This window comes from Nanorana parkeri, unplaced genomic scaffold (genome assembly GCF_000935625.1).
Source record: "Nanorana parkeri isolate BGI_ZX_2015 unplaced genomic scaffold, ASM93562v1 scaffold322, whole genome shotgun sequence".
NCBI classification, from domain to species: domain Eukaryota; kingdom Metazoa; phylum Chordata; class Amphibia; order Anura; family Dicroglossidae; genus Nanorana; species Nanorana parkeri.
In genome coordinates, this window is record NW_017306590.1 from 201,535 (window position 1) to 223,042 (window position 21,508).

Below are 21,508 nucleotides of genomic sequence, written 5' to 3' on the forward strand. Positions count from 1 at the left end.
ACCTTTACACTGGAAATAAGCTATTGAAGTGCAGATCGCACTTCAATAGCTTATAGCTGGGCTCCAGGAGCCCAGAACTGACAGCCCAGGGACCGGAAGTGATGCAATCTGCATCGCTCCCGGTCCCATAGAACGGGGAGGGGATCGATGAACGGAAGTTCGTCGACCTCCTCCCCAGCTCCCCGCGGACACCAAGGAAGCCGGTCCCGGGCCCGTAGGAGGGGCAACAAAGCCCGGGAAGCACGGCGGCAGTGTCCGGCGGGGGGGGGCGGGCCCTTCTACGGGACACAGAAGCGATCTGGCGACAGGTAAGTCGCCAGAATCGCTTCTGTTGTAAAGCCGACAGCAATAGCCGCCGGGAGTCTGTTTAAACAGCCCCGATGCTGGCGACGTACACTGTACGTCGTCAGTCACGAAGGGGTTAAGGAGAGAGCATAATTCTTTCTAATGATGGTTTTTAAAGTAGAGCTGTATAATAAGTAATTTTTTGAGATGTCTTAGGGCACACATATTCAGTTCCCTGAAAAATGTACCCTTGAATAACTCCTGAAAAATAGCAGTACATTTCCTGGCATGTGAGGGTGCCTAGGCACTCCTGGTCTGCAGTCGCATAGTTGTATATCTGCAGTGTGAGATCTAAGGCACTGCTGCCTCTGCCTGCTAGTCTCTGGAGATTTGGAGTGATTTTGGTGATGTTACTACAGTACTCACTGTTTTCCTTGCTGGAGTGTCTGACCTAATGAAGCAAATCACTGCCGTTACCAAGGTAGAAGTAGGAATGCGGTGCTGCACGTAGATCCTTAGCTGGTAGGTAAGATGTCTTTGTTTAGGAAAAATGGCCTAGACTCGAGAGCTATCCACAAAACTTAGTTCTCCCTAAATATAAGGGTCACCCTTCTTGAGAAATCTATGTGTAGTCGAGGCAGAAGTGCTAAACAAACATTTTGGGAGTCCAGAAATTGATTTTATTGATGCCACAAATGGCAAAAGGATAACCCAACGCCTTTCAGGGACCAAACAATCCCCTTTCATCAGGGCTTATCAAAACTAGTCACAATCTAATGAACTCCTTAAATGTGGCACGGCTAGCTAATACAGACCCTTACATACTGCTTGCTTTTCTGGCTTTGAACCATAAATCCAGTCTCCTAGCTCTGAGCCCATTAGATTATGTGACCCGTTGCTTAATCCCTGATGAAGGTGGCTCATTTGGCCCATGAAACGCATTGACTGCCTTAGGTTATCCTTTTGCCATTTGTGGAATCAATCAAATACATTTCTGGACCCCTAAAATGTTTGTTTGGTGCTCCTGATGGCTGCCTTTTAGACAGAGACAGTGCAGAACAAGGCATGATAAGTCAGTATTGGGATCAGGTGAAGGAAGACTGCAAGCAATACCTGTGACTAATCTTTGCCCTCTGCCTGTCTCATTTTGGCACAGCTTCTACAGTTCTTTTCCTCTTTTAAAAGAGAACCATGAGGTCACCTTTTTTTCCCCATAGTTCTCTTTAGGGTCACGGGAGGACATGTACTAACGTCCTCCCATGACCCAAAACTTGGTATATAGCGGGCTATTGCTCGCTATATACAGAGCGCCGCAGCCAGGGCGAATCCCAACCATACTGTTGAGATCCACCCAGCTGGGTGATTGACAGCGGGCTCTTGCCTCCTAGATAGCTTTTAAATGGTCATGTCGTCTCTAAGCCAGCATCCCAGTCCAGGAAGTAGGTGCTGACCCTGTGTGATGCCTGAGCAAATATGGTGCTCTACATAATGCTAGATCCACTCTAACAGCAATGTTCACTGTAACGGTGTATGAGTGATCTTTCCTACTTCCAGCCTGTAGGAACTCCAATAAATTCACTTATCTTTATGTCGGTTTTCATAGGATAGGGATCTGCCTAAACAGGGCAGTAGATATTCACAATACTGTAATTATGACACATTAAATGTCTGACATTTTCAATATGACTGTATGTAGCTGCATGGAGTTAGTGCAAATATAATTTTGTTTACACTGTAGTTATTCTTTAAGGCTACTTGTGCATGGTAAAATGAAAGGATGCAACACATCTGTATGAGAGGTGACTCTCGTACACCCCCAATTCCCCAAAATTGGGATGCTGTGTAAAATCTACATAAGAACAGAATGCAATGATTTGCAAATCTCCTAAACCCATATTTTATTTACAATAGAAAACATATTAAATGTTTAAAGGAGGACTATGGGGTTAGGACTTTTCCCCATAGTTCTCCTTAGGGTAACGGGAGGACACAAACTAGCGTCCTCCCGTCACCCTAAGCTCAGTATACCGCGAGCTACAGCTCGCGGTATACTGAGACGCCGCAGTATACCGCAAGATACAGCTACAGACTTTAGTTCTCTTTTAACATTATGCTTGTTCTGAGTCTGTGATTTAAAAGTATTAGGGCCCGTTCACACCAGATACAGTGCGTTCCCGCCCGATTCTGGCCAGAAGAAGCACTGCCTCTCATTGCGGCCAGCTCACTTTTTTGTGGGGCGTGGCTACAGTGCCATTCACTTCAATGGCCTCCTGCCACCATGTGATTGGCCACACGGAATGGCAAAGCACATTATGCCTGCAGCCCGGTCCGATCAAAATGCTGCAACTATTTTGATCGTACCGGGCCGTACAGCAGGCATAATGTGCCTTGCGATCCTGTGCGGCTGACTGCATTGCGGCTAGAGGGCGTGGCTACGGTGCCATTCACTTCAATGGCCTGCCACGCCCCCTCCTGCAACACAAAAAAGTGAGCCGGCCGCAATGCGAGGCAGAACGCACTGCATCTGGTGTGAGCGGGCCCTTAATGTCAAACACAGCTAGGCAACTAAGAGGACAGCAATGACAGCCCCTATACTTCTCTCAAGACAGAATCACTATAATTAACATGTAAGCTACTGCTCATGTCTTTAGGATGTCTGTGAGTAACTGCTCATGTCTGTAGGATGTCTGTGAGTAACTGCTCATGTCTGTAGGATGTTTATCAGCAGCAGGATTATTTTGCCCACGTTTAGGAGATTCTTGTCTGCCTTGGTCACAATAATAATAATACATTCTAATTGCCCCACATTGTCATTAATGGCTGTGTGATTTTAGAATTTTGATTTTTCTTTTTAGCTCTTTGCTTTTCAATTAATGGAAACTGAAAGCTAACATTGAGCAATCTGTTCCAGCGCAAGTTGTGTCTGATAGGGCAGCTGCTGCTTATTTCTTCACTACAAGATGAACCACAGTGACTTCTGACAAACATCGGATCAAATGTCAGACCATAACACTCTGCTAGAATGAAGTAACATCCTCTGCAATCAAAGGACATGTAAACCAATGTAATCCTGGAATAATGAAATGCAAAGTAGACAATAATATCCCTCCTCTTGGCCCCGGTCCCAGTAAATGTCCTGCAAGCTATGTGCTGCTTTTCTCAATGAGGGTAACCAAAAACCAACCTTTTACCAATCTATGCACTGTGGCTGGATTCACGCCACGTGGCTGGCATATAGCGCTTGTTAATTCATGTCAATCCCACTTGAGTTGACATGCACTGACATCTTGATGTTTTGCTTTAATGTGCATTTTCAGCAGAAGCTGAAATACTTTATTCTGCTTTGCCTAGAGCAGGTTGCAGTGTGTTGTTGTGCTGCGTTTAGGTTCTCCTGCACATGGGCGCAGAGTGCCGTACGCTGTAAAATGCAGGCGGTATTTCTGCCTCCAGGAATCACTGGTGTTGCATACAGTCGCCTGTACAAAACAATGACAGGATGTGGTTGTGCACTGGTGAATGCCAATCTGAGCATATACATGCGTACAGTTATAAAAGTACACCCTTGGATGTAGACCAGGGGTAGCAAACCTCCGGCCCTCCAGCTGTGGTGAAACTACAAATCCCATGATGCATCTCTCTTCGGGAGTCGTGGCTGTGAGAATCTTGCAATGCCTCATGGGATTTGTAGTTCCACCACAGCTGGAGGGCTGTTTGCTACCCCTGATGTATACAGTCTGCTTCCAGAGGTGTACCTGGGTACGATCAGATCAGCGTTTTTTAGAGTTTAGTCTCATCCGTTCATTGATTTCTAATGGTGGCTATACGCATCATCAGTGATTCCCGGTTGGAGAAAAACGTCCAAGTTTTTCTGGTGTGCATGAGCCCTAAATGCAGCATGTTCCATTTTCACCCAGCACACATTAATTCAGCATGCTGGTGTAACTTTGGCTTATTGCAAACATTAATTTTAATTGCATGTCTTGTATGTATAGTAAATACCTTGTTTGTTGGTACACCCTTTCACTTCCATATTCTTTGCCTAGGCAGGGATGACACTGCCCTGCCCACCACTGAGAATGTGCAAATCTTGCAGCCCATCCTGAAGCCTCCTGTGGCGCATGGTGTGTATTATCCCAGGAGACTTTGTACAAATCTTGCACATGAGCAGTGGCATGTCAGCAGGAGGCCAGCTGTAAAAATTAGGAAGTGACAGCCAGCTCCTGAAAAAAAACAGAAGTACTGGGAAACTTGAGGTGCGAGACAGACAGCACCAAACTTCATGGACTACTAAGATGTTTTTTTAAAAAGAATATCCTACATGGACTGTATTTGATTTTAGATTTGGAAGGCAAGCGAAAGGTCCTGTTTAATAAACCTTTGTCCTGGCCAGACAAAATTTGTTCAACATTTAGGAAGACTGGACATAAAGATTTTGTGAACACTGAATGATAATAATTGCTCATAGACTGGCGTGAATGCATGTCCTGCTAGTTTTACATTGGAAATGGCATGCAAAATACTATAAGCGCCTTGTAGTAATTCTAGACACTTGGTTTCTTATTAAAAACAACCTGTCACCGACTTAAAAAATTGTAGGTAAAAGCACATAAAAGACAAGTAATACATTGCTTACTTGTAGTGTTTTCCTTTCCATGAATTACTTTTTATTCACTTGCAATGTGCATTTGAACTTGCTAGAAATTTTGACTACTCCAATAGCACAGCACTGTATTTCCTTGCACATCATTACCCTCTCTTCTTCTGAGAGTATCTCATTACTGTCTGTGCTGGCCCTGCTCCTCCGCCCCTCTCTACACCTCCCTACATAACCTTTTATGTAGCTGCCGGGGTCGGAGCATAGGGGAATACTATATAGCAGAGGTGAGGAAACTCCAGCCCTCCAGCTTTTGGTGAAACTGCATATCCCATCATGCATCTGTCTCTGGAGTCATGCCTGTGGCCGTGACAATCTTGGGATTCCCTCATGGGATTTGTAGTTTCACAATAGCTGGAGAGCTGGAGTTTGCCCACCCCTGCTATACAGAGTTTCACTTGTGTTGTGACAGCCCTGAGTCTGCTGGGATTGCTGACTTCACATCCAAGATGACAGCGTCCAGCAGAAGTCTCTGTCTTTTCGATATCTACTCATTTACAGGTAAATAGCATGCATAAAATGTTACATGTACCTTTTATCTTATAGGAAGATTTGAAATGAATGGTCCGACGACAGGGTCTCTTTAATCCACTGTGTCTGTATTTCTTGATAAAGCGCCACTCCGGATGTAAACAATATTCAATGGAGGTTAGCTTCGAACGTTAGGTCATGTGCTATAGCAGTAGTGTCTACGAGTATGTTACGGGCTTGTAGATCGGGATAAAAAAATTACAGATTGTATTTTGTTGTGACAACTATTAAAAAAGGGCCTATTGTTAAAATTCACACTTTCGGTGTCATATAGTAGATAATATGTTAGCATAACCAAATCATGTTATAATTTTGAGTATAAAAGTACCTTATTACCCTAAGTATAAAATGCTGCTCCCTCGCCTCGAGGTCTTTTTCAACTCTTGCAAATTAAGCCGGCCCATTGCGAGACCTGTCTATTATGACCCCCTTCGAATGTCTTATATCTGACAATGTACGAGGTCCTGGCCTGATTTCTCATCTTTACGCTTCCTTGATAGAATCACTACATGAGGGCTTACCTCCATACGCCTCTAATTAGGAACAAGAATTCTTGATGAAGACACATGGTCCCAGATTTGGATCACAACTGCTAATGTCTGAGCGGTAGAAGAGCTCCCTTATTCACATTTGGTGGGATTGTCCCGTGGTCCAACTCTTTTGGTCTAGAGTGTATCAGCTGCTTTACGCCGTAACAGGGAAATCATTCTGCAAAAATCTAGTTGAAGCACTACTTGCACACAGTCAGTTTCAGCTGGTTACCTATATTCTCACTGAAGCTAGGCGGGTGATTGCACAAGCATGGCGCTCCCCTACGGTTCCCTTTCCGGAAGCCAAGCTTAGAATCTCACAAGTCATGTCTGTGACGGACTGAACCGTCACTGGGGCTGCTGGAGGAGCCTGAGGGCTAGCCTCCTTCCTACTGACTATGGACCTAGAACTATGGAGACCCCCCTCAGACCTCTTGGGGTTACACAAAACTATTACCTTCGGTTTATGTGTGGAGTGAAAATACTGCATGTTTCCCCTGACATTACATTTAAGTGACCCTGTATTCATTATAGGCAGCAGGCTGTCTGGAGTTACCATTGTTTATGGTGATCAAGCTCTTAGCTAATTAAGGACATTCATTAGATTCAAAGAGTGTCTGTGCTTAAGGAATTCCAATGCGGCACCTGGCTGTCTAGAGGTGGGAACTGTTCAACACACTGAACTCTTATCTGATTCTGGGAGGTATAAACTCTGTGTGCTTTCTTCAATAAACTAGTTCTTGATTTCCACTTCAACATTGGTGTTGTCTGATGTTTGAGGGGCTTAGCTTTCTGTCCAATAATTAGGCAGGTTTGGGCTGAGGACACTAGAATTCGGGTTCTAGCAGAGAGGAAGCTGATTTCTGACAGAGGTACCCAGTCGGGGTACCAGGCGGTCCGTCACAATGTCCTTTGAAAAACTGTCGACTGTCCAGTCAGATACCCTCCCTAAATTTGAGAACATTTGGGGGCCGTGCATAATTTCCTATATGCCTCCCTCTTTTTATTTAGAATCCTTGGTCCTTTGAGGTCTTTGATCTGGCTATGTCCCATACATATCTCTTGCACGATGTCACTTGGTTATTTATCGGTCCAGTCCCTACTTCCTGCCCTCTGTTGCTCTTATACGCTCTTTTCCCCTTCTCTACTCCCTTTCTCTTTTCAATATTCGACTCAGAGTCTCCCCCCTCCGTTGTCGCTTATATAAGGGCCCTCTTTGATGACCGATTTACCTTTTTCTATATATTCCAACTATATTGGAATATCCCCGTTTAGCCTGATGGGGCTTATATGGTTGCACGCTTTGCTCTTGATTCTGTAACTTCTATTTGACCCTGCAACCCTATTGAATCTGTATTTCCAAGTTGTGTTACTATGTTATATGTGCGGTTTACTGTTTCAAAATCCATAAGAAACAATAAACATTGATTTAACGGAAAAAAAAAAATGCTGCTCCCAAGCAGTCTAACCTAGACTATGTGACTATGTAATATATGGAGGTCTTGCTGCACACCTTACCGGTATAGGATGTTCCTTGAAATCTTGGTGGGTGCTCGTAGTGACCACGGATGGCGCCGTGAAGATATACAAGTTTGCAAAAGGATGTCGCCAGCACACCATTGAAGTGAAATCAACAAACGTTCATTTATTAATGGAGTACTGTCATTCCAGTAGAAGCACTTTCGGGCCGCAAAGGGGCCCCTTCATCAGGCTCAGAATGGCCATTCTGAGTACTCGTCATTCTTTGCCTGGTGAAGGGGATCCTGTGCAGCCCTGGAATGACAGTACTCCATTAATAAATGGACGTTTGTTGATTTCACTTCAATGGTGTGCTGGTGACATCCTTTTGCCAACTAGCCTAGACTATGATCACATGGTCTTTGGCATTGCATTCAATTAGAGACACAGAGAGCATGTTATCCTTTCTAGGAGACTTCATAAGAATAAGGGGATGAGCAACAATTTATGGCTGCTTCCATGTCCATATAATTATTGCAAAAAACAGGGATACCTTGCATCAGGTAAATTGTTTTATGTTATGGGTATGCAACTATGCATGCTAAGTAATGTGTAACACATAAGCTGGCCATACACTGCTCTATTTTTAATTTTTTTTGTTCAACCCGTGGGGCTGAAGGAAAAAAATAGAGCAGATTCCTCAATCAATGCTGCAAGTGCATTGATCAAGGAATCCCCACTGTTTCTTCTGTATTCTGACAGCAGCTGCCAGCTGCTGTCAGAATACCCCAACAGAGTCGGCAGCTCATTGTAGGAAGGGTTAGAATTTCAGTCAGGATTTCCTTTCTTCCTATTGTGTCACCATGACAGGAAGTAGGAATTTAAAAACCTAACTTTGTAGTGGGGCTACCCCCACACTGCAAAGGTTCAGTGCTTGTTTTGTCTAGGGACCAGTCTAGCAGCCTAGCAAGACTGAGGATCACGCGAGTATATCTGATTTATTTGAGCCTCCTAGACAAAGGAAGCACTTATCAGGAATGATAAGGAAATGAATGCTTCACTATACCTTACCTGACAGAAGAAAATGATGAGCAGGGATCCTGCCATTTAGTTTAATAAAAGATGTAAAATTCATGTATGCCAAATGAATAAAGCTTTGCCCATGTAGAACAAAGCAACAGGTTAAGTTAAATGTCCCCCCCTCCCTAGTAGGACATCATTTCTTTGCTCCTATGCCTCTCCATTCAGTTGTTGGGAGCCAAGAAATGTCTTTGCACTTGCTGTGTATGGAGGAGCATGCAACCATCTCCCCTTCTTCTTATGTGACAGCGCTGGCAATGTGATTGGCCCAGCACATTGAAAAGAAAATTCGGTCCTCAGCTCTGTGTAATCTCTGTCTAGAGTTAGGCTGGCTACCAACAACCCTTGCAACGCAGTGGCTAGCTGCTCATTAGGTAAGGGAGCAGGGATATGGAGTAATACTTACCTTACTTCTTGCTCTGGCAGGATCCCTCCATCAGTGAAATCACTTCTGGGAAGCCTCATCTCTCAGGTGCTCCCAGACACAGTCACACTCTGGCCTCCTTCATTGCAGGGTTAATAGTCCTACATTGCACCTGATGGCAGAGCTTGCCTGATTAAGTAAGGTAAGTAATATCTCCTCTTTTTATACCCCTAAGACCTAACCAGAATTTAACCCTTGTGGGGGGAGGGGACACCACAAAAGCCTTTTTTCTCTCCCGTTCATTGAAGGGCACAGGGAACAGATCGGAGATCATGTACTGTAGGGTAATATCGCCACCTGCAGGACATCCTATTTTTGTCTTGTGCCATTAATTGTGCTGTAATACAACCCATAGGTCAGCTGTAAACAAATTATTAGAGATATTTAATAGACATGTGCGATTCGTCCCGAATCGAAATTTGGACGAAATTTTGGAAATTCGGAGGTTCGGATGTATCCGAATTACAGCTAAAACGAATCCGAATTCCCGATTTCCGAAATGTAGTCCGGTGGAATTTTCTTTTTTGGACGAATTTTCGGTTTTTAGCGGTAGTCCAGTCGAAATTTTGTTTTTGGACGAAATTTCGTTGCAGCAAAATGACATTAGGAAAAAAACAATAATCACATATTTTTTTTTTTTAAGTTTGCAGAAGATGAAGAAAAAAAAAAAGCGTGAGGTTCCCCCCCCCCAATTCATACCAGACCCTCCCAATGCCGAGGCTCGATGCCCCCCCCCTTTCCTGCCCCGCAGGGCCAGTGCTCGGATCAAGGGTCTGGTAGGACTGTTTTTTCCCCCCATTTTTTGGGGGGTGGGGTTCCCCCTTAAAATTCCTTCCAGGCCCAAAGGGGCTGGTAGCAATTTTGGGGGGAACCCCACACACTTTTTTTGTGTTTTTAACTTGAGGGGGTCCCTCCTAACATCATTCCTACCAGACCTAAAGGGTCTGGTATGAATTGGGGGGGGGAACCTCACGCTTTTTTTTTTTTTTTCATCTTCTGCAAACTAAAAAAAAAATTAAAATAGTCCATAAACTAAATTTTGACCTGACGACCGGACTACCGCTAAAAAACGAAATTTCGTCCAAAAAAACGAAATTTCGACCGGACTACCGCTAACGAATTTCGGCCGAATTCCAAAACTAATTTAATTTCGGATCCGAAAAACAAAATAATGCAAAATCCGAATCAAAACTAAACTAAACAAATGTTTTGCTGGTGCACATGTCTAATATTTAAGCATATTAATACTGACAAGCATTTTTTATGATCTCTTAATATACAGTGCCTCCCAGTGTCCATTCTACGCAGTTGTAATTTCACATAAGGGAAGTTGTTTCTTTTCCCTCAACAGAATAATAGTACATGAATCACTAGATGGCATATTTACCTAACAGTTATGTGCCCGATGTTCAACTGTGTTTAGGTTTCATATTTTATTTTGTTCTTATTTGATATATTTGCCTATTAGATTGGAATGCGATTGGAGGAGATAATGTCCGTTTGCAATTCCATACTTTCTTTTCAAATCATTGTCAAATACTATGTGCTCATAGTTTACCCTAATCTGTAAAAGTGTGCTCATACCCTAATCTGTAAAATTGTGTGCTTGGCTTTTCAGTGTCCCTCGAATCCCTTGGGCTTTTGCAATGACGGAAATGTGTGGATTGGTCCTTTGTTACATCTGGCTGCTCGTACTGCTTCTTCATAAACACAGGTAGTATTTGAAAATAATGACTATCATCCTGTTCTAAGGCCTATTAGACCTAAAAACTGACATCGATATGACCATATGATTAATAACATTGACTCAATATTTGTAAAGTAATTCATGTTCTGTAGAAAATACAATGTATGTAGCATGTCAAAAAGTGCTCAACCTCGAATGCAGATTGTAAGGTGAGCAGAAGCTGAGGTATGCCGTGATCAAAGCACAAGTGCTGGAGACTTCCTCTTCATCTAGGAGCATGCACTCTTCAGCTCTGTAGATTGTAATTGATGTCCTTCAACCAAAACGTTGACAAAAAGGTGGAAATCAATTACAGCCTACGTCCTGTGTTGGAAGGTGAATATTTTTGACCTAAAGATGGTCAGGAGGGAGCATGTCTATTCTTTATTGGTAATCCAACATTTACCCTTTTAAATTATATGCCTCCCCACATATACACCTTAACTTATATTTATAACCAATCAAATACATTTTACATATTGCAGCCTACCATTCCTTGGATCTTGGCTTTCATTCAAGCTAAGAACATTTTCAGCAAGTACAAAAAATACATGATCTTCCCAGAAATGCATTGTACTTGTCTCTTTCTGTGAGATAAACTGGAAGCAAAACAATCTCCTCATTCTTGTGTAAACTACTATTCTTGTTCTTCTAATGTAATGGAAAAAAACGGACATGTTTGAAGTGCAGGACAAGTGGCAACTATAGCTGCTTCATAGGTTCAGTGGAGGTGTAAGTGTAGCTAGTTTGTGTCCTCCCATTACCCTTAGGAGAACTATGGGTAAAAGGAATACAGCAATTAATGCAGAGTTAATCGAGGATATTGTAATTGGGGAGTCATTGGGTAATAGTGATCACAATGTGATTACTTTTAATATTGAACACAGAAAAGGGAAGTGTACTGGAAGGACTAGAACCCTAAACTTCAGAAGGGCCAACTTTGAGAAGCTGCGCAACCTAGTGGGGGAAATAAAATGGGAAAACTTATTTCAAAACCTAAACACAGACCAGATGTGGGATTGTTTTAAAAACACAGTACATACTGCTACTTCAAAGTGTATACCTTTAGGGAGCAAAAATAAAAGATCAAAGACTAAACCAATATGGTTTAATAAAACTGTAAAACAACACGTCAAGGACAAGAGAGCGACATTTATAAAATATAAGACGGAAGGGACGGCATTGGCGTTCCTTAACTACAAAATGCTGGGATTTGTAGTCCTCTATAGATGGTGTTATTCTGCATTGCGTTGTATAATGATTATACGGCGCAATGCAGAATACCACTGACCAGTTAGTTATAGAGGAACAACAAATCCCAGCATAATACATTATACAGGCTGTTTAATGTATTATTGCTGGGATTTGTTGTTCCTCTATAGCTGCTGGTGTTCTGCAGTCTGCCGCTTTTTTTTTTTTAAACCGGAAACATTAAAAAGGAAACATTAAAAAGGTTTATATTCTCGTTGCTTAGTGACTTACTTTGAATCGTGGGCCCTTGACTGTCCGCGGGCAGCATCGAGTCAGGAAGCTCACAGGGAGGAGAGGAGCAGAGGCATGTCCTCAGCGTGCGCGGCTTAACCGGCGTGGGCGCAGCGGCGTGGAGTGGCGAACAGGCAATTTAATTGATAGCCGAATAATCGACGATGGAAACCGTTGACAACATTTTCCATCGTCGATTTTTTAATCGACTAAATCGAATAGTTGTTGCAGCTCTACTGTGCAGCTTCCTCTGCTCTGCTGTTAAGCATAGAGAGGAAGAGAACAGCTTAATAATTACAGTATTTTCATAATGACGCACTATTCCTTCTGATGACTAGTGACCACTGTTACATGTTTATCCTTATATGAAACTGTCATGAGAGAAATATGTCAGCTGTCAATGCCTTATCTTCAGTCACTGACCCATAACAACACTGACTTTTCTCTGACTTTCATTTGCTGCATGCTTGTTTCTGGTCTGTGGTACAGAAATCAGACAGCCATACAAGCATTTTTTGGGGAAGAGTTAGAACGTCTGCCTGGTTTTTACTGCTGTTTGTTTCTGTTGGGGAGAGTTTGCTAGAGTTGTTAGACTTCACTTCATTTGTTCCTTTCTTTTTCTCCAGGTCAATTCTGTTACGCCGCCTCTGTAGCTTAATGGGCACTGTGTTTCTCTTGCGATGCGTCACCATGTTCGTCACATCATTGTCTGTCCCCGGGGAACACCTGCAGTGCTCTGGAAAGGTATTCGTGTAATAAGAATTTGCTTGTTACGAAGAGTGAAACTGTACTTTTTATAAAAATTGACTATATACTGGTGTGTGTGTGTGTGTGTGTATGTGTGTGTGTGTATATATATTTGCTGCTTGCCTTAAGGTACAACCTCATTAGGGATGAAATAGGCTACATGCACACAGGCGACTGGGGACTCTTGCGGCAGGAATCCTAGGTGAGTTCGTAAAGATGTGGCCACTGTGCCCATTCAAGTTAATGACAGGCTGACAGCAGCCGCATCTGTTCTTAACTGTCTGCAGTTAATCGTACATGGTATGATTACCTGTGGATCGGGAGAGATGCTTGTCTATGTACACAATCTCTCTGCATCCAGGGACAATCATCTCTCCAGATCCACAGGTAATCATTCCACCTGCAAATACATTTGGACAGATGCGACCACTGTCAGTCTGTCATTTACTTAAACGGGAAGAAATCCCCAGTTGCAGCTTTGAACACTGTGAGAATGAAACCTTACTGTTGAGTCATTGTGTGCACAGGCGGCTTTCATGAAAGAAGAGAAATGAGAGATGCTAAACTTCAAAGCCTGAGGCTGGATTCACACTCTTCTGTGCGTTTGCAAGCATTTTTACATGCATTATCAACAATCATGGTTTTTCATGTGCTGATGTTGTTATTAGTAGGTCCTAAAACATGCACTGACGCATCAAAATCTAGACAACACACGCCAACACAATGCACAGATGTGAACTAGCACCATTTGAAACAATGCCTAACCCAGGGCTAAACAAATCATGGTCACTATGGCTACCATAAAATGCTCCTAGGCTTTTAGGTATTTGTGCATTTTAAATGTAGTGTCATTGACTGCAGTTTTACTGACCACCACTAGACCTAGGTGAAATGGGACTTCCTCAAACTAGTAGAAAGAGGAATTCTTCAGTCCCTGAACACTCCTAAAACGATAAATCAGTATTGCAGACTAGCACAGACCAAACTCCTGTGTAGACATATCAAACCATGCAAAAAAAAAGAAGAAAAATAGAGTTGGGTCACTAAAATGTATTGTTTATTTGTGCACAGTTGTTTAAAATACCATGGTAAGTAAAAACCTCAACCTTTTTGTGTCCCATATCCTAGAAGATTCATATATATACGTTTGTATTTTCAGTGCCTGCTTGGTGGCAACTCTATAGGTTTTAACTTACTCTCTGTGTGGGATTGTCAGGAAAAATGGCAAGTAGGATGTCTCTGGGTCTTTACACATTTAAACTTTACTTTTGTGTTTGTGAATTTATGTAAATATGTCAGTCAAATATTTGCAGCTGGCTGTAGTTTGCGGCTCCTAAATTTATCAGCTGGCTACTAGATTTGTCCAGGCCTAGGATTACCTGTGTATGTCTGTTCACTTGTGTTAAAATGCAAAATGTAAATTCTGGCTGCAAGCAGAAAGTGAAATGTTAATATTCTGTATTTCATATATATGATATTTACCTGACAAATATAGTTACAAAACCCACTATATAACCTTTGAAACTTTTTTAGGCTTGCTATATACAGGACAGATTTTTTTTTAGCTGCTCTAATGTACATTGAATGCAATGAACAAGTGGAGACAACGCTAAAATTTGTAACACCACTAAGAATAATGTAGAACAGCCGCTATACACAAATCAAACTATGTTCCGAAAATTGTTCACAGTTCTAATTGTATGTGCTAAATCATGCAGCAGATTTAACACAACTCTCTCAAATTGTAGTGTGTTCCCAATTGCCTTATGGTTCAACGGGTACCTATTGTTTGAGTTTATCGGCCATCTTATACTGTAGTAGGACAAACATTATGTAACTGTGTCCTTCAGTGGTATTACTTCACTGAAAGTCATTTGTATATTTCAGGATGTCTGTCTCCACATTCATTTACTTTACATCATGAAATTATTTTTAACGGGTTGAAGTATACCTTCCTGGAAAATGTGATATTGTAAGGCAGAATCAAACATTTCACCGGCACACACTCACAGGGAATCGAACATCAAAATCCCATTGATATATTTAATAAAGTACAAAATGTCACATAGCGTCATAAGGTGCTGTTTTGGGTCCACACAGGGATCCGTCAGCACCTTATGACGCTATGTGACATGTTGCACTTTATTAAATATATCAATAGGATTTTGATGTTCGATTCCCTGAGTGTGTGTGCCGGTGAAATGTTTGAATTTACCATTGATGTTTGCACGGCGCCATCAGTGCGGTCACCCTGAGCACCACAGATGCCTTTTGAACTTTAAGACCGTAGGAGTGCGGATGGTACTCGGATTTTGTTATATTGTAAGGCAGGGCAACATCATTCTAGAAGGCCTGCATAGTCTCTTGATTCTTACACCTGTTCTGTGTTTTTGTCAGCAGATCAGCACTTCTCAATTTTTTTTAAATTATTATGTACCCATTTATAACAACAGACCAAGTACCTTTGATGTGTATCAGTTTATTTCAGGCACCTTAACTTTCTCATACCCTCCAAATGCGTAACAGCGCTTTTCAAGCCAACCCATCCTTTTAAAACAAACAATGGACCAAATGTATTATGTATGAGATTTAGTACTGTTATCCAGAGTGCGAGATGTCTGATACCCATGATACCTACCTTCCTCTTGGTGGGATATTGCAGGGATCAGGATTTCTGTGCAGACGACTATATTTACTCTGGTGTCAACTACCAATGAATGACACCCCAGGGAGCATGGTGAAACAGTTAAAGGGTTTGTAAGTGTTCTGCGGAACATATTGAGGAAGATGGGAATGTCCTTACAGGGTGCTGACAGTGTACAGTATATGGATGGAACAGGTTTTTTAATAATACAGGTGGCTGAGCGAGCTGAACGAAAACAATTAGAGCAGATATCTCCAACGCTACGAGCACTTTGATAGAAGATTCCACGCTGTTTTCTTTGTATTCTGAAAGCGGACGCCGGCTGCTGTCAGGATACCCGAACAGAGCCGGTAGCTCATTGGCTTAAAGACTTTACGACCGGCTCATTTGATCAGCTGATTGAGGAATGCGAGCCCAAATGGTGCTGACAGCGGCAACCACTGTACAAATTTCGGCCTGTTCTTGAAGAATTCGTATGGCCACCTTTAAAGTGGTTGGAGGTTTCTTTTCCCCCTTCAATTACATAGAATGAAATAGGGTTTTCTGGAACATGCAAAAGTGGGTGGGAAGACCAAAAACTCAAAGGTGGAAAAAACTGGGTTAGCAATCACGGTATGGCAGGTAGATCTTGCTGTTGGAGTGTCCAGGACATATAAGAAAGTTGGAAGTGGACTTATCTCATCAGGCTCCACTAATGGTAAAAATATCAGGTATGGGTGGACTATGTTTCATTTTCAGCCACTAGACATATTGGAAATGTGCGGTGTTTGCCAATATTTGGTTCTACCATATCATACCATTAACAAGGCAAGGCTTAAAAATATATTTCACACACATTTTTTGTCTTATTTCAGCTCTATGATAATATGTGGGCAAAACTTCAGCGTGCCTTCGCAATTTGGAGTGGCTTCGGCATGACACTAACTGGAGTACACACTTGTGGAGACTACATGTTCAGTGGACATACAGTGGTCCTCACTATGCTGAACTTCTTTGTAACAGAATGTAAGTTTACCTGTATGGATAGCTGTCTTTTGTGCTGGCGTGAACATGTGCACCTGTTGTTTAACGCATTCTTGTTTATTTCCGTTAGGGATGAGTGGGTTTTGAAAACTCTAATCAATTTCCCCGAGTGATAACCACCGAGCATTCTATCTTGCATTGCACCTTAGTTTTGGTAATAGATGTAGTTCTGCAGAGGACAGGGTTTAGAAAGGTAGAAACTGCATTCCGCTATCTGTAAAAAAATCCTTTTTAAGTTACTATTATGTATCAGGGTTGCTATTTTCATAGTTTTGTCTGCACATGGCCTGTATTCCCTGTTTAAATAGTGTCCTGGAGCTGTGATATATTACACTTCGACTGAGGTCCTGGTTTAATGTTACCCACGTAGCCCAGGATTTACTCTCTCTGCTGCCCCAAGGTCAGATTCCTCAATGCGCCTCCCTCCCTGACATCCCCCTCCCCAATGGAGAATGGCAGCGTTATTTTTAATTTTTTCTTTATTTTTACTTTTTTAACACTTCTTTTTAATTTTGTTAACTTTTTAAAAAAATGTTCTTATTATCTTTTACTTTTTATTTTTTTATTTTATTATTTCTTATTATTCTTTACTTTTTTTTTAAATCGTTATTTATTTTTTAATTTTTATCAATTTTTTTTTTTTAACTTAACTTTATTGCTATCACACAGGAGCTAACAAGCCCCTGTGTGATAGCATTCGGAGGTGACAGGTTCTCTTATTGAACCTGTCACTTCCACTACCGGAGTTATAGCACAGCACTGTGACAGCTGAGATGGGAAGTCTGCGAGTACATCTCTCCCGTCTCCGTGTTTACACTGCTCCTCGCTCTCCATCCTGAAGAGAGGATCTCCAGAGAGAGGTAGTCGGTGTGTTGGGACAGACCTGCAGGCTGCATACAAGTGATCTCGGCGACATCGCCGAGATCACTTGTAAACGAATGAGCGGCTTCCCCGCTGTACATTTAGCCTTGCTTGCCCAAAGCTACCTGCCCGACGCCCAGGAACTACACCTCTGCTCCCTGCCATCCCGAGGCCGGGCCTCGGTTGGCCATGTGGAAAATCCGGCCCTGCTTCCAGAGAGGTCAGGAACTTCTCCCTGGAGGTGTGCCATTTGGAATCACAGGAGAATGCTGCAGGGTGTGTGGTACCACATTATGAGGTGCTGCCCTCTGCAGTATTAAGGACCCACCCACCACTAAAAAGGAAGAAGACCTATGACATCATGGAACCATACAGAAAACCATTGGAAAAAGGTATGTATACATTTTTGTTTTCTTTTGCTCAAAGGGGGATAGGAGAAGCTGGGTTTTATAAAAAAAATACTTTCCTCTTCTTCCACTTCCATCTTTGGCGATTTAATGTGCTTAGCCATTCTAACTGGCTGGCCCAATATGATATAGCCATAACATTTGCGCATGTGCACCTCGGTTAATTCATCTTGGTACTGAAGAATAAACACTAAGAAGAAGAAGAAGGGAATGACAAAGAACACTGAGCTGCAGGTGCAGTTACATTATTGGCAGGCAGGAAAGATGTTTTTATTGCAGTGACTGAGACATGCAGACATATGGCAGAGGCATACCGAGTCTCTTCTGCAATAAGAGTTTACCTGCCAGCAATGTTTCCTATAAAGACTATAGTTCCATTTTAAGGGATGTAGAGCTATACTATGTCTAATTTTAAAGGGGATTGATGTATAGTAAAGTATGTGGGTTTATGTAACTGTTCTATGCAGTGCACTGTTTAGTCTTATTGCCATTTGTTTTTCTATTATTTGCTTTTCTTTATGTGTGGAGCTTACTCCTCTCACCAGCAGACTTCCTCCATGCCATGTGACTAATCTCTTGAAGCCTCTTCTGTAAGGCGCTTTGGCTAGTGATCGCAATCTGACATCATCACGTACAATGCAGGACCAATAGTCCTGTATTGTACGTGATGATGGCAAGGACCATCCACAACCCAGAGCATCCGAAAGGTCACGCCAAAGCCAGCCGGAGCATGGAATAAGGTAAGTATTATAGCATATTCCTCTAGCCCTAGAGTTATTGAGCTGTTAAGCTTTTTTTTTTTTTTTTTTAAATCCTGGAGTTCAGCATTAATTCCATTAGTTGGATCACCTACTAACATGTTTATCTGTTGTAGAGAACAACACACTTGGATTTCTAGAACTGCGTAACTTCTGCATCTTTTGTAAAGGCAGTATACTCTTTCTGAGCTACCTTAATGTCATGTCCTTGATGCAGAATGCATCAGCAGAAGATAGACTGTAGGGATGGCCAGCTGATTATTGTGTCCACTGACAAGTAACAGGGGAGGAGGATAGTGGGTGGAAAAATAACTTGAGACTGGTATTTGCATATATGTTTATAATGCTTGTCCTGTATTTCAGACACACCTCGAAGCTGGAACTTCTTACACACTCTGTCCTGGGTCTTGAATCTTTTTGGCATCTTCTTCATCTTGGCTGCGCACGAGCATTACTCCATTGATGTGTTCATTGCATTTTACATAACTACAAGACTGTTCCTTTATTACCACACTTTAGCCAACACGCGTGCTTACCAACAGAGCAGGCGGGCACGCATTTGGTTTCCCATGTTCTCATTCTTTGAATGCAACGTTAAAGGACCTGTTCCTAATGAATACTGCTGGCCTTTCTCTAGGCCCATCTTTCTGAAGAACATATTAGGCTAAAAATATTTGGCCTTAACAAAATGTGGCCGTTTAAATGTTTACAACTAAAACAATGATGTGATATGTTATTTATAGCATTTCCACCTCCTATATCGTTTGGCTTACAATGTGGGCAGGTACTTTGACGCATGATGCATCTGTGTTGGCTGCAAAGCGTTCCCCTAAAAAGAACCACTGCGATTAATGAAGTATAGGGAAATGCAAATGTTAATATACTTTATAATGATGGTCTTGCACCAACACTTACAATGATTAGTACAAAAGTCTTAACCATTTTGCTTTAGAATAATCTATTTATACCTGAGGAAGTAAAACTCACCATTTTACTTTAGACACCTGTTGAATGGTTAATAATAGAAATTGCTTTAAACCTTAAAAGGCTTAAAGTGTATGTAAACCCTTTCACATAACTATAGACGTATAGCTTAGGAAAACAAAAGAATCCAGCCATAACTCGCAGGAATAAAAGTAGAAGAAATACCTTTTTTAGGGTATTGACCCTAGACATGTGGTCGATTTTTCTTCTGCACACTGCATGGCCCTGGTCCGTAAGTGGGTCACATGTCCTGGTGACATTTTTTCTGACCCCCCCCCCCTGGCTGAGCAGAGGTGGAAAAACTTGATCACGTGACCTGTTCTGCCCTATTATGACAGAAAGGCTTGCTGGAGAAGTCACTGTCAAGCACCTAGCTGGAATGGGTATATGGGAGAAGAGGAGAACAGAGCACGGCTTTTCTTTCGAAAAAAACTGGAGCATGTGTGCACATGTGTGGCATCGCTGCAGAGGCTACATCAGCGTTTAGAGTGTAGAATTAAAGGAGAACTATGAGGTGAGTGCTTTTCACTCACCTCATAGTTCTAGCCGACCTGTGACATTGAGACTGTCACAGGTCAGCTTAGTAGATCGGGAGGTGAGCGAACACATCCTGGCGTTCGCTCACCTCTCAATCCTGTCACGGCTCTCTGCCATGACGGGAGGGGCTGGATTCCCCCCTCCCCGCTCCGATCCGCCAGCGCTGACTGCCTCTAGATAGGCAGAGCCAGCTGTCAGTCACGCAGCTGGGCGGAGCCAGACATAATTGTCGGGATCCGCTTCAGCTGCGGCGTCTCAGTATACCGCGAGCAGCAGCTCGCGGTATACTGCAGCGTCTCAGTATACCGCGAGCTACAGCTCGCGGTATACTGAGCCTAGGGTGACGGGAGGACGCTAGTTTGTGTCCACCCGTTACCCTAAGGAGAACTATGGGGAAAAGCCTTAACCCCATAGTTCTCCTTTAAGGAAGTATGAACTAGCAGGATCACTAGGTATTTACCGCAATTATTTTACAACTACCAAACACACACAAACAGACAATTTTGTTCGGGAGCCTTTAATAAAGCAATCATTTTGGGGTTTACTGACACTTTAGGTTGCATTATAACAGATACTGCACATCCACAGATTTTTGGTAAATATGTCTTTAGTCTTTTAAAGAGGAGATAGTAAATACTTTGGCTGCACAAACCATTGCTTTGGAAGCTCTCTAAGGTCTTTCCTTTGATCAGATGATCACATACTTTGGTGAACATGATCTCTGCTGAATGATGAAACAAATTGAGGTAAAGATGATGAAAGGTGCTGATTGGCGTAGCTTCCCTTTATCACCAATACCTTGATATTTGCTTACATGAGCAGTTACTGTGAGATCCCAGATCTTGCATGTAAGTATTTCAGAGCTTGCATGATGTTTTACTAACTTAAAGAAGAAGCTAAACCCCAAAACAAAAATGTTGCAGCTCATGATTTCTTTGATGTGATGGCTGCGTTAGTTTTTGGGCTAAGAACTTTTTCAGCAAGTACAGAAAATACCCGATGATGTTGACAGAATGCAGCCTTGCCACTTCCCGTGAACTTAGCAGAAAGCACAAACATCATCTTTTTCTGTACCTCCCTGATCCTATCAACCTCATGTAATGGAGACAAATGCAGACATATTAGTTCAGCCTGGGTGGCAATCATGGCTCCTTCCCTATACATAGTGGAGCAATGAGAGTAGCCACCAGGGACAAGAAGTGTGTTATTTGCAATATTACCAGATAAAAATAAAGGGAAAAAGAGCCTGAAAATAGAAACCTAATGCAGCCACCACAACTAAGGATTGGTGAGCTGTAATATATAAAATGTTTGTTTCTTGTGTTTAGATACACTTTAAAGTGAGTATGGTGGAGGTTGAGGTGGTAGTTTTGTCTT

At 42.3% G+C, this 21,508-nt stretch overlaps 1 protein-coding gene across 1 annotated transcript in view; it reads left to right on the plus strand.

The window, feature by feature from the left end:
• The window catches only part of SAMD8 (sterile alpha motif domain containing 8), a 27,984-nt gene extending 8,329 nt beyond the window's left edge, over window positions 1-19,655 (plus strand). Inside the window, exons 2-5 of the mRNA XM_018558159.1 lie at window positions 10,581-10,676; window positions 12,797-12,914; window positions 16,416-16,566; window positions 18,974-19,655. Coding sequence (XP_018413661.1) covers window positions 10,581-10,676; window positions 12,797-12,914; window positions 16,416-16,566; window positions 18,974-19,278 — 670 coding nt within the window. The 3' untranslated portion in view covers window positions 19,279-19,655. The remainder of the gene's footprint in view (window positions 1-10,580; window positions 10,677-12,796; window positions 12,915-16,415; window positions 16,567-18,973) is intronic.
• Window positions 19,656-21,508: the final 1,853 nt, after the last annotated feature.